Genomic DNA, 15228 nt, shown 5'->3' on the forward strand with positions numbered 1-15228 from the left:
ATTGTTTTCATCAAAGCAACTACGCACCCTACTTTTCTCGTTGTATGTTTTCTTTTTGCTTCTCTTTTCCATCGATAATAATAAGACACATAACAACTTCTAGCTTTAAAATTTAAAATGTGAACGTTTCTCTAGCAAACACATTTCCATATATTGTAGAAAAATGTGTATGTTCTTGAGTTTTTTCTCCATCTTTATATAACATATTATCATCCTTTAATTCGAAGAATTAGATCTTTGTTATTTGTCTGTGCCCATAACAAGTTATGGTATTTATTTTTATTTTTTGAACAACAACAAGTTATGGTATATCAGCTCCTATATGACTATATTTTGATTCTGTATCTTCAAGAACATAAATATCTAGTGGTATGTACCCATTTAAGGTACCACTTGATTTTTATTTCTAAAGAAATCAAGTCTCAAACTAGATAGATTAAAGTTGTTAAATTTATTTACAATTGAGTTGTGAGATATTGATCGTCAACTTTAGTTTTGATTTTGGAATGATCTACAAACTTATTGAAATATCTAATGGATGTATTGAGATATTGACATGAGTTGTGAGATATTGATCGTCAACTTTAGTTCTGATGTTGGAATTATCTACGAATTTCTTGAAATATCTAATGAATGTATTGGGATATTGACATGTAACGTAAAGGTTATGAGATTATAGAATAGAAAGATGCATGCGTGTGTTAAGAAAACACTGCAAAAGCAAAATCACAACCTATAAAAATATGTATTATGGAAACCAAATTTTCCATGTCTTGGTTGTAACATCATATCCTTTACTACTGCATATGATCAATAGAAAAAAGCACAAAAAGTGTTTGGTCAAAGAATACATTCGAGAAAACATAAATTTCTGAGAATAACATAAACATACATGACTCTTTTAAGTGTCCAATCATTTAGGAAACCTTGTCGACCTTATCTTTCAAATAATTGAAGTAGATCGTTTAAGGGTTGGACGTAATGTATATCTATCTACTTGTTAGCCTATTCTTTTTCCCTTTGGTTTAGCTAAATTTATAGAGATGTAAGAAAGAAAAATTTCGTCAGTAAACTCTATATATTCAAATATTATTGTATATAGATGGATTACAGCTTATGAAATAAAAATATTTACTATGGACAAAATTTATAACAAAGAGTTTGGCAAGCATAAACAACTAGCTTGCACTGTTATTGTTACTCGTATGTAGAATTGCAGTGTGTGACTATTATCATCTATGGTTTTGTATGATGTGAATGTTTTGGGAGTTTTCCCCTAGATGTTACACTCAACCTCAAGTCAAAAAGGACAATTCCACGGGAAGACTCAAGGTGATGGCAACAATCTAATTAAAACCTATGTATAGAGCCCCAATCCCATTACTTCCTCTCAAATTAAGGGACCAAAATAAAGCACATAATGATATAAGGTTGCTTTTACAACAAGTAACTCAAGATCTCTCTTGAACAAACCTCCTCTAATCATTTAAGTATCACAGACAGCCAAATCACAGGCATGGGAACCTCAACCAATAAATATGGGCTCTCTTGTACTCAATACTGTGCTTATATTGAGTACCAAATTTATATGGGCTCAAAATGTAAGTTGTACAAAAATAAATCCAATAAACCAGCTATTTTGAGCCCTAAAGTAATACTATTACTGTAATAGTATTACAAATGAGTTTTTTCTTCTTCGGCTGCTGTTTCACTTTGACTAATACTCACCCACCAGTAACACTTGCAAAAGGAAGAAACAAAAGTGAAATAGAAGAGGACAGACAACATGGAGCTTTTCATCATCTTCATCTTCGTCCCTATCTTCATCTTCTTCATCATCCCAAGACAATCTTCTTCAGACACAGGTTTCAAGTCGTACCCTATTGTCGGAAGCATACCTGGACTTGTGAAAAACCGTCACCGTTTCCTCGACTGGACTGTAGAGACTCTGTCTCGATGCCCGACACAGACGGCGGTTTTCCGGCGACCAGGGAAGCAACAGTTCGTCATGACGGCGAATCCTGCCAACGTAGAGTACATGCTCAAGACGAAGTTCGATAATTTCCCTAAAGGAGAGCGGTTCATCGAGATTCTTGAGGATTTTCTCGGCCGCGGGATTTTCAACTCCGAGGGCGAGATGTGGTGGAAACAGAGGAAGACGGCGCGCCACGAGTTCAGTACTAAGTCTCTTCGTGACTTCGTCATGACAAACGTCACACTCGAAATCAACACCAGGTATATTTTTACATATATACACTAATTATTGTTTTTTCCACAGGCATTGGCTTTAGGATTGGGTTTTCCGATTTAACCTCTTAACTTCCTTATTTTAGTTGTCTAGATTGATTAATAACATTTGGGATTCATATATAATTTGTAACTTATACCAAAACACATTTTGTTGCTACATTTGTTTTGGATTCAGGTCATTTCAGTTCGGCTTTGTATATTTTAGATGTTATATCAAAATAAACATATAGTTAAATATTTGTAGTTATTTATTTAAGTCTTAAATACTTAGTTAAGATAATAATAATAATTGAGTTTTGTTAGATCTGTTTTCTAGAGTTTTTTCCCATAGATATTTTGAATTTTTCTTGATATCCATTTAGGTTCGTTAACATTTTATATTCAGATATTATTTTATATCATCCTATAAAAAGTCGACTAGTATTTTCCTAGAAAACTATGGTATATCACTAAATCTCTCCGAAACTATTGCTTCCATCCCCGAAACTAAAGTTTTATACCTATTTCCCTCCAAGTTCATAGCTCGAGACCTTTTTCCCCACATTGATATAGTTCAATATCGGTTTATTGTTTTACCTGAGACTAAACCGAAATTAGGACCAGAAGTAATTTTACGTAGATTCAAAATTTTCGGTTCGAGGTTGCCCAAACCTACCAAAGAGCATGTAATATCTGCATGAGACCATAACCCGTAATAATTATTTCATCTCAAATGCGACCTCTAGGTTTTGCTTATGCTATATATTCACTTTCGTTCTATGATTAGCTGAGATTGTTCTCCGATCCAGGCTTGTTCCGGTGTTAGCAGCTGCAGCGGCCACCGGAAAATTGTTAAACCTGGACGACGTATTAGAAAGATTCACATTCGATAACATATGCAAGTTAGCATTCAACGTCGACTCCGCTTGCCTCGGAGACGACAAAGCCGCCGGTGTAGAGTTCATGAGGGCCTTTGATACGGCGTCCAAGATCATCTCGCAACGGTTTCAATCAGCGTTTTCGTATACATGGAAGATCAAAAAGAAACTAAACATTGGATCAGAGAGACTTCTTAGAGAATCAATCGTGACCGTCCATAAATTCGCAGACGATATCGTGCGTCACAAGATTGATCAAAGTAACAACAACAACAACAAGAACGATGATTTGCTTTCAAGATTCATCAGCACCGAGGAGCTGAACTCGCCGGAGAAACTACGTGACAATGTCATTGGTTTCATCCTCGCGGGACGAGACACAACCTCCTCCGCTTTGAGCTGGTTCTTCTGGTTACTCTCGAAGCATCCACATGTAGAGAACAAGATCAGACAAGAGCTGAACTCGATCCGAGCAAGAACAGGGGAAGCTTATGGGTTTGAAGATCTTAAACTGATGAACTACCTGCACGCAGCGATAACCGAGTCACTAAGGCTGTATCCGCCTATACCGTTAGACACTATGAGTTGTCTTGAGGACAGTGTATTGCCTGATGGGACGTTTGTAGGGAAAGCTTGGGGAATAAGTTATAACGCGTACGCGATGGGGAGGATGGAGAGTATTTGGGGTAAAGATTGTGATCGGTTTGATCCAGAGAGGTGGATTGATGAAACAAATGGTGGGTTTAGAGGTGAGAGTCCTTACAAGTTTCCAGTGTTTCATGCAGGACCAAGGATGTGTTTAGGTAAGGAGATGGCTTATATTCAGATGAAATCTATAGTTTCTGCGGTGCTGGATAGGTTTGTTGTCGAGGTCCCAGGGAAGAATGAGCGTCCTGAGATTTTATTGTCTGTGACGATTAGAATCAAAGGTGGTTTATTTGTTAGGGTACATGAAAGAAGCTGAGTTACTTGTTTGACAAGTTAAACTGTGGTTTTCTCTTTGATGAAACTTTATAAAAATGTGGCTTTATAATCGGTATTCTATAATGTGGACTTTATAATACTGTGGTAATCAATATTCATGCTGAGTATTTCAATATTTGGTTAACAGAAACAGAGGACTATGTCACTTGAAGAACCAATGTTAGTCAGCAGTTTTGCTTCTCTATGGGGATTAATTCATCTACGATCCCTTAAAGAGATGATTAGATTTCTTGAAAATTGTGAATAGAATAAGAAATTTAGTATGGGTTCAAGGAGTAAAATAAAATTTATACTTGTTATACACTGAGCAGAAAGATGAAATGATATTCTCCACCTCTTTCACCTAATGTGACCACAAGACACATAAGAAAGTTATTTTCCTCAAATTTTATGTTCCATTTTAGACCTTAAAACTACAAAATTTTTAATAAGAAAGCTACTATTATGAAATGGTCACTATCAATGTTCTAAAATCAGGTTCATATTACTTAAATCAGTTTTAAACCATTTAAAATTGGTATAATTTGATCTAAATTAATATAAATCTGTTAAATTAAGCAAATGTTAGTGAAAATTCATAAATTGGTCAACTATTTTTTGTATATGTAATTTTTATAATTACACCCAAAAACTAAAATATTTAATACAAATGTAAAACATATAAAAATTAATCAATAGTTTATTAACGTCTAAGCCCCAATTAGATTTGATAATTCATAGTTATTAGTCATCTACGAAACATCTAGGAATTTTTAAGCATATCATTATATCGTAAAAAAAAACAACATAATATCTAGAAACTCAGAAAAAGAAAATATAAATGTTAGTTGCATAAATTAATGAGAAAAGTTATAAATTAGTATAGTGAAATAAAATTGTGTGTTTCACTGAAGTGTAAATATAATAATCGAATCTAAATTTTCATAAAATAATACAATAGTTATAATTTTTTTATAATTTATAATCGAAAATGAATTAATATTGAATTACACTGTAAGAAAATAACTGAAAACATAGAAACTAAATGCTAAATTTATAATAAAAAAATACAATTTAATATCAACTATAGAAATTAATTAAAAATTGATAATTTTTATAATATAAGTAAAATTGATGAAAGTAGATAAAAATAATAATTAAGTGCAACTGCAAATACAGTATCATGAAAATTTGTTTTCATAATTAATAATAAAATAATATTAAAGTCGAAAATGACTTCTTCTTCTTCTTTTTCCAGTTAACCCCACCATTAAATGATCTCTCTCCTTTTTTTTTCCCAAATCAGCGATCCCACACTCAGTCATATTCCCATTTTTTCATTCCGTAGCGGCTGACACGAAGCTATATCTATCTGCCGGCGATCACCGTCGATTGATTTCCACCGTTGGATTCTCTTCTCTCTCTTCTTCTTCTTCTTCGTCATTATCTCCTCTGACTGAACCCTAATTTACAAGTCCCTTTGGGCGTCTTCAAATTCTGGGTATTTTCTTCCTTCTCTCTCATTTTTCTCTCCATCGTTTAGATCTCCAGCTCGATTACGTTGTTGTTTTCGTCGGTGTTTACCGTTTGGAATGCGTCAAGGATCACGCTTGATGATCAGATTGATTTGTTTTACTATTGTTAACCTTTTCGGCTTGTTTCTTCTCTTGAAAATTGCTATTCTGTCAGATTCATGGAGGCCAAACCAAAGAGAAGGATTGTTACAGAGAATGGAGATACAGGGGAGGATTTAGTTCTCGCAACCTTGATCGGAAACGGGGATGATGTGGGTCCTCTCGTTAGGCATGCTTTTGAGATGGGGAGGCCTGAGCCTCTCGTTCATCAGCTCAAGAACGTGGCGAGGAAGAAGGAAGCTGAAATCGAGGATCTTTGCAAGACCCACTACGAAGAGTTCATCGTAGCGGTTGATGAGCTCCGTGGTGTGCTGGTTGATGCTGAGGAGCTTAAGAGTGATCTTGCAACTGACAATTTTCGGTTGCAGGAGGTTGGGAGTGCATTGTTGGTGAAGCTGGAGGAGCTTCTTGAGTCGTATGCTGTTAAGAAGAATGTGACTGAAGCTATCAAAATGTCGAAGATCTGCGTTCAAGCACTGGAGCTGTGTGTTAAATGTAATAGTTACGTCTCTGAAGGCCAGTTTTACCACGCCTTGAAAACCATGGATCTGATTGAGAGGAACTACTTGAAGATTATCCCACTTAAGGTGCTAAAGTTGGCGATAGAGAGAAGAATCCCAGTGATCAAGTCACACATTGAGAAAAAAGTGTGCAGCCAATTTACGGAATGGCTTGCTCACATTAGAAGCTCCTCTAAAAGTATTGGACAGACAGCTATTGGCCTCATCGCCTCAGCTCGCCAGAGGGAAGAGGAAATGCTGGAGCGTCAGAGGAAAGCAGAGGAGCAAAACACAGGTGGATTGGGCGAATTGGCATACACACTAGATGTTGAAGACTCCGAACAAGATTCTGTTTTGAAGTTTGATCTCACACCTCTCTATCGAGCATATCACATCCACACTATTCTTGGAGTCCCGGAACGGTTCCGTGACTATTACTACAGTAACCGCCAACTACAGCTCGATTCAGATCTGGAGATCTCTTATGGACAGCCGTTTGTGGAATCATACCAAACGTTCCTAGCTCAGATTGCAGGATACTTCATCGTGGAGGATCGTGTGATTAGAACAGCTGGAGATTTCTTATTGGCAGATCAAGTTGAGACGATGTGGGAAACAGCAATTGCCAAAATAGTATTGGTATTGGAGAATCAGTTTGCGAGAATGGATTCGCCTACTCATCTCCTTTTGGTGAAAGACTATGTAACCCTCCTTGGCGCAACGCTTAGACAGTACGGTTATGAAGTTGGTCCAGTTCTTGACGCTCTTGACAAGAGCCGAGATAAGTACCACGAGCTTCTTCTCGAAGAGTGTCGAAAGCAAATCGTGACTGCTATCTCAGAGGACAGTTATCAGCAGATGGTAATCAGGAAAGAAGCTGACTACGAAAACAACGTCTTGTCCTTTAATCTTCAGACCTCAGAGATCATGCCGGCTTTCACATACATCGCGCCGTTCTCCTCTATGGTCCCTGATGTTTGCCGCATCATCAGATCATACATTAAAGGATCCGTTGATTACTTGTCCTATGGTGTCAACACCAACTTCTTCAGTGTTCTGAGGAAGTACCTTGACAAAATCTTGATCGACGTGTTGAACGAAGTTATCCTCGAGACGATTAACAACAACTCCATCGGAGTAGCTCAAGCTATGCAGATTGCAGCGAACATATCGTTCCTCGAGAAGGCCTGTGACTATTTTCTCCGCCACGCAGCTCAGCTTTGCGGCATCCCAAGCCGTTCGGTCGAAAAGCCTCAAGCTAGTTTAGCTGCAAAGGTTGTCCTCAAAACGTCGAGAGACGAGGCCTATCACGCCTTGCTGAACGTGGTAAACACCAAGTTAGACGAGTTCATGAAGCTTCCGGAAAACATTAACTGGATTACAGAGGAGATGCCACAAGGCCCTCACGAGTACATGAACGAGGTCGTTATATACCTCGAGACTGTGATGTCAACTGCACAACAGATCCTCCCAACGGATGCTTTGTACAAAGTTGGAGTTGGGGCGATCGAGCACATCTCAAACTCCATCGTCTCTACGTTCCTAAGCGATAGCATCAAGAGATTCAACGCCAATGCGGTCTCTGCTATTAACCATGACCTGAGAGTCATAGAAAACTTTGCTGATGAGAGGTATCATTCGACGGGGTTAGACGAGGTATACAAAGAAGGAAGCTTTAGAAGCTATCTGGTTGAAGTGAGGCAGCTGATAAACTTGTTGTCGAGTAGCCAACCTGAGAACTTCATGAACCCGGTGATTAGAGAGAGGAACTACAACACTTTGGATTACAAGAAAGTTGCTACGATCTGCGACAAGTTTAAGGATTCTCCTGACGGGATATTCGGAAGTCTCGCAAATAGAAACACGAAGCTTACGGCTAAGAAGAAGTCCATGGACATGCTCAAGAAGAGACTCAAGGAATTTAACTGATGCTATATAAGTAAGCATTACTGCTGCACTAATAAGACCAAACCTTCCCACTCACATCATCATCATCATCACCATTTAGTTTCACTATTCCCTTGTTTCTGGTTAGCCTCTAGTTTGTTTTCTTTTGATGTCTTCATTATGTTCTTTGACGAACCATTTTATTAATCAATTTCAGTTTTGTCCTAATTGACAAATCTTCTACATGGCTTCTTGCTCAATCTTCGACTCTTTGTATGATTGATCTTGTGCAGGAGTCAATAGTCTATAAGTGAAAAACTTCTAGCTTTAGTATCTAATTTGACAAAAAAAAAATAAGTTGCAACCTTTGTTACTACATTGACTCCAGCACAGGGGATTGGAGGGTATTTTCTGTGATGAGTTATGCAATAGAAGAATGTGTTGTGTGGACAGAAGTTTCTCTTGTCTTCTAATTTGCCATATCCAAAACGTGAACACGTCTCTCATTTCGACATGGAGAATCTTGCATGCCTCTCCTACATTCACATCTTCAGTAAGAACAAGAGTAGCATGATTGGTGCATCGTCGCAACAACAAAAAGACCCTGAGCAGCAATGGCAGAGCTCACAAAAGACTCTCTAACCCATTCTTGATTCTATCCAACTATAAAGCCACTCTTAAGAAATTAAAGAGCATGAGGCCTCTGTTGGGTGGTTGAGTTATCTCTCCTTCACTTGGTTTTATATGTTGTGTCTTGGATTCTAGGTTGTGACCTGGTCTTTTTAGAGTAAGGTTTCCATTTCATGAAATACTCTCGTATTATCAAACTGTGTATGCTACTGTATCTAAACCCTTTTTTTCAGTTATGCGGATGGAACTTGATGTTCAAAGGTTCTTACAGCAGCAGTTCGACTTCCAGCATTTTCCTACTTCCTATCTTCGCTTTGCAGCTCATCGTGTTGCTAACCAGTATGGACTAGCTACACCGGTTCAAGACAGTGCTGCTGTGGATGGCAATGAGAACATAATCCTTGTGACAAAAACAGCGGCTACACAATCGGAATATCAGCACATGAAAGTTTCCATCAAGAGCCGACCTTCTAAAGTGTACCTGAGTGTTACATGTCCATAATGTTGGCTACTGAGATATCAATGCACGAGATACGAATTAGTCTTCTTCGATGTCCACATATTATATCTTTTATATACGTTGATTCTTCCAAACTCGTGAGACGCGACAAAAAAATGTATGACTTAAATAGACAAAAAATGTTACAGGTACTATTATATAATAACACTGCTTCCAACTGTTTTCTTCTGAGCAATACACAGGCAAGATGAGATTGACAAAACTCTCGTTACGAACCAATTTGGCGGCCAAGAAACATCACAATCGATTTCAATGGCGTCCTGAAAAACAATAACACCAATGCTTGTGACAAGTGCCAGGAATACTAGTAGTCTAGTATTGACATTAGATAAGGATGCCAAAAGGGAAAGTATCCGTAAGAGAGATGATACCGAGTGTCCATGGAGTTGCAAGATAAATGAGTAACTTTCAAACTGCTAATGTACTGAACAGATTAGATATAGGGTCAAACTGGTGACACCAATTGAGGAAAAAAAATGTAGGGAATACTACGTTCCTCCCAGTTCCTGTCTTTTGTTACCAGTTACATGGAAATTTTATTACTTGTAGGAATTAGTAATTCCTCCACGTTCCTTTTCTTATGAGGAATTATAGTGTAAATATATTCTATGTCAATTTAGTTAAGGAATCAAAAGGAAAACTACAAAATGGTAAAAATATATTAATATGTTAATGTATCAAATAAATTTATAGAAAACTAACATTTTAAACCAACTTCTCAATGTAAGTAAATTTGTCTTCTTCTATATAATATTTGTTCATCAAGCTTTTTTCATATAACCCTAATACATCTAGAAACAAGAGAAGAATGTAAACTATACTTTTAAGATTATTTATTATGTGTAAAAGAAAAAAAAAACACGTATTGATAAGTGATGGTTAATAATAAAACTTGTATCATGTGTTTATATTACAACTATCATGTCAACTCCAAAAAATCAAAGTGGAGAGCGTCGTGGACGTAAGTCAAGGCTCAAGCAATGATACAAGAACCAAAATCAATGGTGAAACCAGTCGTGAAGGCCCGGTAATTGTGTTATATGATTTTTTCTGCAATAATCAGCTGTATAATATGAGATATTTTAAGTTAACAACAAGAACAAGAATGTTGGAATGACTGGAACTAGTTCAATGGGAACTGAAACTGTTAGAACTGATTTCATGGGCTTACTTGGGATGTACTCATGTGTGTTAATAGAATCAACAAAAATGCAGAACGTATAGTCCATATACATGATGATGGAAGTGATGCTGGAAAAGCTTGTTTAAGCGTAAACCAAAATCGTACTTGCATTCATTATTATTTTCTAAAGTAAATTATCAAATTATTTATTGTTTGAAATTTTGTTCCTTGTTTTGGTTACCATTCACTATGACAATTTGTTACATTCCTTCTCTATAATTTTTCCTTCCAATTAATTCCATATCATTCCTTTGAATTTGGTTCCTATCATTTTTAAAGTGGTCACCAGTTGGACCCATAGAGATTGCTTACCATAGAGGAAATAACGGTCTTTGGTTTATGATTCCTTGCTGTTCAGCCTCCTCATTGTCTCTTTGTGGATCTGTGTGGACAAGTCTTTGGAATTTTTCAGACAGTGCTTTGTAAGACTGAATGTCTGTTGGTTCCACTTGGCTGATCGCTGCTTTTAAATGCCGCATGCTTATTTCTTCTGCTTCAAGACTCTCCTGATTGATTAAAAACAACTTGAGACACCACCGCTGCTAACAAGAAGAGAAGAAGACGAAGAAGCTGGAGAAGAAGCTAACCTCGAGTGCGGCAATAGCTGCTTCTCTACATATCAATGATATGTCAGCTCCTGTGTACCCTTTGGTAACTGAAGCGAGCTCTTTTAGACAAATATCAGAGCTGCAAGGAATTTTCCGCAGATGGATTTTGAGTATTGCTTCACGATCAGCTTCATTTGGAGGTCCCACATATAGCAACCGGTCAAAGCGTCCTTCAACGTTATATAAACATATTCAATGTCACAAAACGAACTTCCATAATTGTTTGAGAAAATCAAAAACTAACCAGGCCTTAGAAGAGCAGAATCGATCTTGTCAGGCCGATTTGTGGCAGCAATAACGGTAACACCAACTCTTTGATGCAGACCTGAATTTTAAAATCAAGCAATCAGAATTTCAGCTTTTAGAATCTCTAAAGCAAAAACAATCCCAAAGGTTTGATGTGATGTTACTAACCATCAAGCTCCACAAGAAGTTGGCTCATAACCCTGTCTGAAACCGAAACTCCATCATTCTCTTTCCCTCTAATGGAAGCAAGACTATCAATCTCATCGAAAAAGATAATCGAAGGAGCATTTGCTCTTGCCTTTGCGAAAAGGGACCTCACAGCCTTCTCAGATTCACCAACCCATTTGCTGAACAGCTCTGGACCTTTGACTGCAAGGAAATTTAGCCTAGCTTCAGAAGCTACCGCACGTGCCATAAGAGTCTTGCTACATCCAGGAGGACCAAACATCAGTATCCCACTTGGTGGCCTTGTCCCTATTCTCTTGAATGCGTCTTGATGTTTTTGAGGCCATTCTACTGCTTCCATTAGTTGGTTTTTCACCTCCTTTTGGCCACCAACATCTTCCCAGTTGACTTTAGGAACCTCTAATATCACCTCACGCATGGCACTAGGTCTGATTTTGATCTTTGCTTTTTCAAAATCTTCATATCCTACACTCAAGGAATGTTCTCCTTCTTTGCTAAGCATCTGTTCAGAACAAGAGTTGCCACTGTTTTCAAAATTGTCTGCCACTACGGAGACATGACGTACCGCTGAAGTCGAGGGTGAAACTGTGAGACATGACGATGCAGAATCCGAACCATCAGATGACACGTCTGCCATATCTGTAGAGGACTCAGAACCTCTGCACTCAGAAGCAGTAACAGGTGTTTCTTCAAGAGGTGAATTGCTAGATGAACTTTCCTGATCAAGATGCTTTCTTAAACAGACAAAGGCTGCCTCGCAACACAGCGCAGCTAGATCTGCACCTACAAAACCGTGAGTTCCGACAGCAAGTTGTTCAAGCTGCGTGTCTGAAAGTGAATGCCGCATCCCACTGAGAATTGTCTGAAGTATATCTAACCGTTGTGCAGAAGATGGCACACCTATATCAAATATTCGAACGAGTATTAAAGAGTAAGAATCAGAGTTATATAGAGGATGGTAACAACAAGATCTCTGTCTTACCAATTTCAATTTCCCTGTCAAGTCTTCCTGGTCGTCTAAGGGCAGGCTCAATGCTGTTAGGCCTATTGGTTGCTGCAACTACAACGACTCCATCACTCCTACTTATCCCATCCATTAAATTCAGTAATGTAGCTACCATCCTCTGAGACAACTCTTCCCCTCCTTCTTCCCTTGCAGGGGCAATTGCATCCAAGTCATCAATGAACACCTTCACAAGAAACAAGTGAGATTATCAAAAGATCTCAATAAACTTAGTTATATTATAATATAGAGGAAGGTGCAAAAGTCTAACCACGGCAGGTGTAGCATTGCTAGCAGATCTGAAAACCTCTTCTAGAGCTTTCTCGCTTTCACCCACAAACTGCCTTATAATCTCAGCTCCATTCACAGAGAAAAAGTTGACACCACAATCACGAGCAAAAGACCGAGCTAAAGTTGTCTTTCCTGTGCCTGGAGGTCCGTGAATAAGCACTCCCTTCGTAGGTCGCAAACCAAGACTAAAATCATCATGACAGTTATAAACACATCAACATATTAAAATTAAAACAAAAGTCTAATAAGCTCAAATTACTGCAACACATACCTTGATAAGGAACTTTTAGTGGACGAGGAAACAACTATATCCCTTAAAATTGCGTATTCTTTAGAAAGACCACCCAACTTTGAGATTTCACATCCCACGTTTTCTTCTCCATCATCGTCATCAAACTGCAGATCTTGCACAGATGCTAACGCCAGTGTGTGATGGAGGTATACTTTAGTTTCCCGGTTTATCACAAAAGCATGGTTTCTATTGGAGGTATCAGATGGCTTTTTGTTACCCCTCTTGACACAGAATATACAAGTTTCCGTGAGAATTGGTACAGCAACAAAGTTCCCATATAGGAGGCTACAAGGGTATAACCACGACGCTGCACAAATCTGCAAAAGCTTCTTCGAACTCTCGTTGCTCAAGACCTCTCTTAGATCAACCAAACTTTCAGATGAAAGCTGCTGCTTAATACTCAAAACAGAGTCGTCCCCTTTTATTGATGAAGCCGGAGAGCTAGGCTTTTGAAAGTTTGACGGTGTCTTAGGTGTTGAGTTCCCGTTTCCGTTCTGCTCATGAGAACTTTCACACGCAAGCTTCTCTGGTGGTAACATATTCCTAAAGGGAGTCAACTCGAGACACAACTCTTTGCAGGCAAGTAGAGAAAGATCATTCACGTCATTTTCATGCGCTCCACCATTAACATTGAATCGATCACTTAAAGAAGAAGGTCTACCAACAGGATAAACGAAAACAGTCCTCCCTGCAACAGGACAACCAAGTCCATAGCGAAGATTCATTGAAATACGAACACCATCTTTCAAAACCTGCAAGAGGTTAGGTTAGGTTAAAATTCAATACTCACTGGAGAAAAGATTAGAACTGTAAAAAAGAAAGATTCTTGAGACCTTTGAAGAAGGTAAAACGGTGGCAAGAACAAAATAGTTCCCTGGTTCATCATCATCAGCAATTCTACTCTCGCATTCAACTCCATATTCAGCTTTTATCGAGCTGAGAGGGAAGCTGTGACTTTCTGTACAAGCAAGTGATACCTATCATTGAAAATTCGATTTATTTCAAATTAGTATTCATGGAACTAACAAAGAATCAAACTTTGCAGCATCTGAAGGTTAACTTAGTATGAAAAAAGCTTCACTTAAGCTCTACACCTAAAGAAAAGAATCAAACTTTGCAGCATCTCAATGTCAACATAGTATGAAAAAACTTCACTTTAGCTCTAAAGCTAAAAAAGAATCAAACTTTGCAGCATCTGAATGTTAATTTGGTACGATAAAAGCTTCACTTTAAGCTCTAAAGCTTCAATTTAAGCTCTAAAGCTTCAATTTAAGCTCTAAAGCTTCAATTTAAGCTCTAAAGCGAAAAGGATCAAACTTTGTAGCATTTGAATGTTAATTTGGTAATAAAAAGCTTCACTTTACCGATACAGTGGAGCCAGGGATGAGGGAAGCAGCGACCATTGAAGTTTCCGACAGCCAAATCTTGGACCCTCTTATGGACTCGGGTGCTACATCGCTTACTCTTCCGATGATTGCTGATTTTCCGAGAAGACAAGGAAACGCAGCGGAAGCTTTTACGATACCTCGCCTGAGCTCCTCTTCGTTGATGTAATCTGCAGCTTGACTCGCTGTTGAAGACGTCGGAGTTCGTGGGGAAGCAGGCGGCTCTGAATTGGATAGCCGTGATGGCGTCCTCGGCTGCTTCTTCTTCGAAGGCATTTGTAGTTTTTTGTTCTACCTACACTGATATGAAGTTACAAGGTATAAGTACGAAGAGAGAAACCGCCGGCGATTGTCGCCGGAGAGTAGAGATAGAGAGACAAAACCTTAAATTTCTCAACTTTAGGGTTTAATTACAGTGACTTTGGTTTGGGTCATTAACCAACCGAAGCTCATATGTTTGACTCAATGAGCCCAAGCCCATGTATATTAGGATTTTTTTTAGTTACTACGGTTGCAAGTCACAAAGCTATTATTTCATTATCGATTTGGTTCCGGTTCGGTTCTTCTGAACTTTTGGTTTAGGATCCGTTTGGATAGTTCAAAAAATTGGTTGGGTTCTGATTCGGTTATTTTAGTTTCCAGTTCGATTTGGTTAACAAAATTGAGAAGCTAGCTTATATCCGAAGTAATTTTGGATCTCATTCTATTCATGTTCGTTTATTTTGGTTTTGTGGGTTAAAATCAAAATTTTAAGGTTTTCGGATCAAATATCAAAATTTTTAGGTTTTCAGAT

General features: G+C 38.1%; 3 protein-coding genes across 6 annotated transcripts; 2 read left to right on the top strand and 1 right to left on the bottom strand.

Annotated features, from left to right (window-relative positions):
• The first annotated feature begins 1731 nt into the window (after positions 1-1731).
• On the top strand, positions 1732-4398 carry LOC103841565 (cytochrome P450 94B3). Its single transcript, XM_009118117.3, has 2 exons — positions 1732-2235; positions 3039-4398. Exons 1-2 carry the CDS (start codon positions 1787-1789, stop codon positions 4069-4071), a joined length of 1482 nt encoding a protein of 493 aa, XP_009116365.1. The 5' UTR covers positions 1732-1786; the 3' UTR covers positions 4072-4398.
• A 924-nt stretch (positions 4399-5322) lies between these two features.
• On the top strand, positions 5323-8334 carry LOC103841567 (exocyst complex component SEC15A). Of its 2 annotated transcripts, none has more exons than XM_009118118.3 (2): positions 5323-5571; positions 5760-8334. In XM_009118118.3, the coding sequence occupies exon 2, from the start codon at positions 5764-5766 to the stop codon at positions 8131-8133; it is 2370 nt and encodes a 789-aa protein (XP_009116366.1). In that variant the 5' UTR covers positions 5323-5571; positions 5760-5763; the 3' UTR covers positions 8134-8334. The 2 variants fall into 2 exon arrangements, with proteins under 2 accessions (XP_009116366.1, XP_033134647.1); XM_033278756.1 differs by having other exon boundaries at positions 5336-5570; positions 5710-8334.
• Positions 8335-9253: 919 nt separating this feature from the next.
• LOC103841568 (calmodulin-interacting protein 111) lies at positions 9254-14943 on the bottom strand. Of its 3 annotated transcripts, none has more exons than XM_009118119.3 (10): positions 14415-14943; positions 13884-14027; positions 13030-13802; positions 12739-12943; positions 12447-12654; positions 11447-12364; positions 11277-11357; positions 11012-11202; positions 10737-10930; positions 9254-9501 (listed from the first exon to the last, which is right to left on the bottom strand). In XM_009118119.3, exons 1-10 carry the CDS (start codon positions 14709-14711, stop codon positions 9450-9452), a joined length of 3063 nt encoding a protein of 1020 aa, XP_009116367.2. In that variant the 5' UTR covers positions 14712-14943; the 3' UTR covers positions 9254-9449. The 3 variants fall into 3 exon arrangements, with proteins under 3 accessions (XP_009116367.2, XP_033134646.1, XP_033134645.1); XM_033278755.1 differs by lacking the exon at positions 9254-9501 and adding an exon at positions 10044-10291; XM_033278754.1 differs by lacking the exon at positions 9254-9501 and adding an exon at positions 10044-10304.
• Between the last annotated feature and the right edge of the window lie 285 nt (positions 14944-15228).

The sequence above is a fragment of the Brassica rapa genome, chromosome A09 (genome assembly GCF_000309985.2).
Source record: "Brassica rapa cultivar Chiifu-401-42 chromosome A09, CAAS_Brap_v3.01, whole genome shotgun sequence".
NCBI lineage: Eukaryota > Viridiplantae > Streptophyta > Magnoliopsida > Brassicales > Brassicaceae > Brassica > Brassica rapa.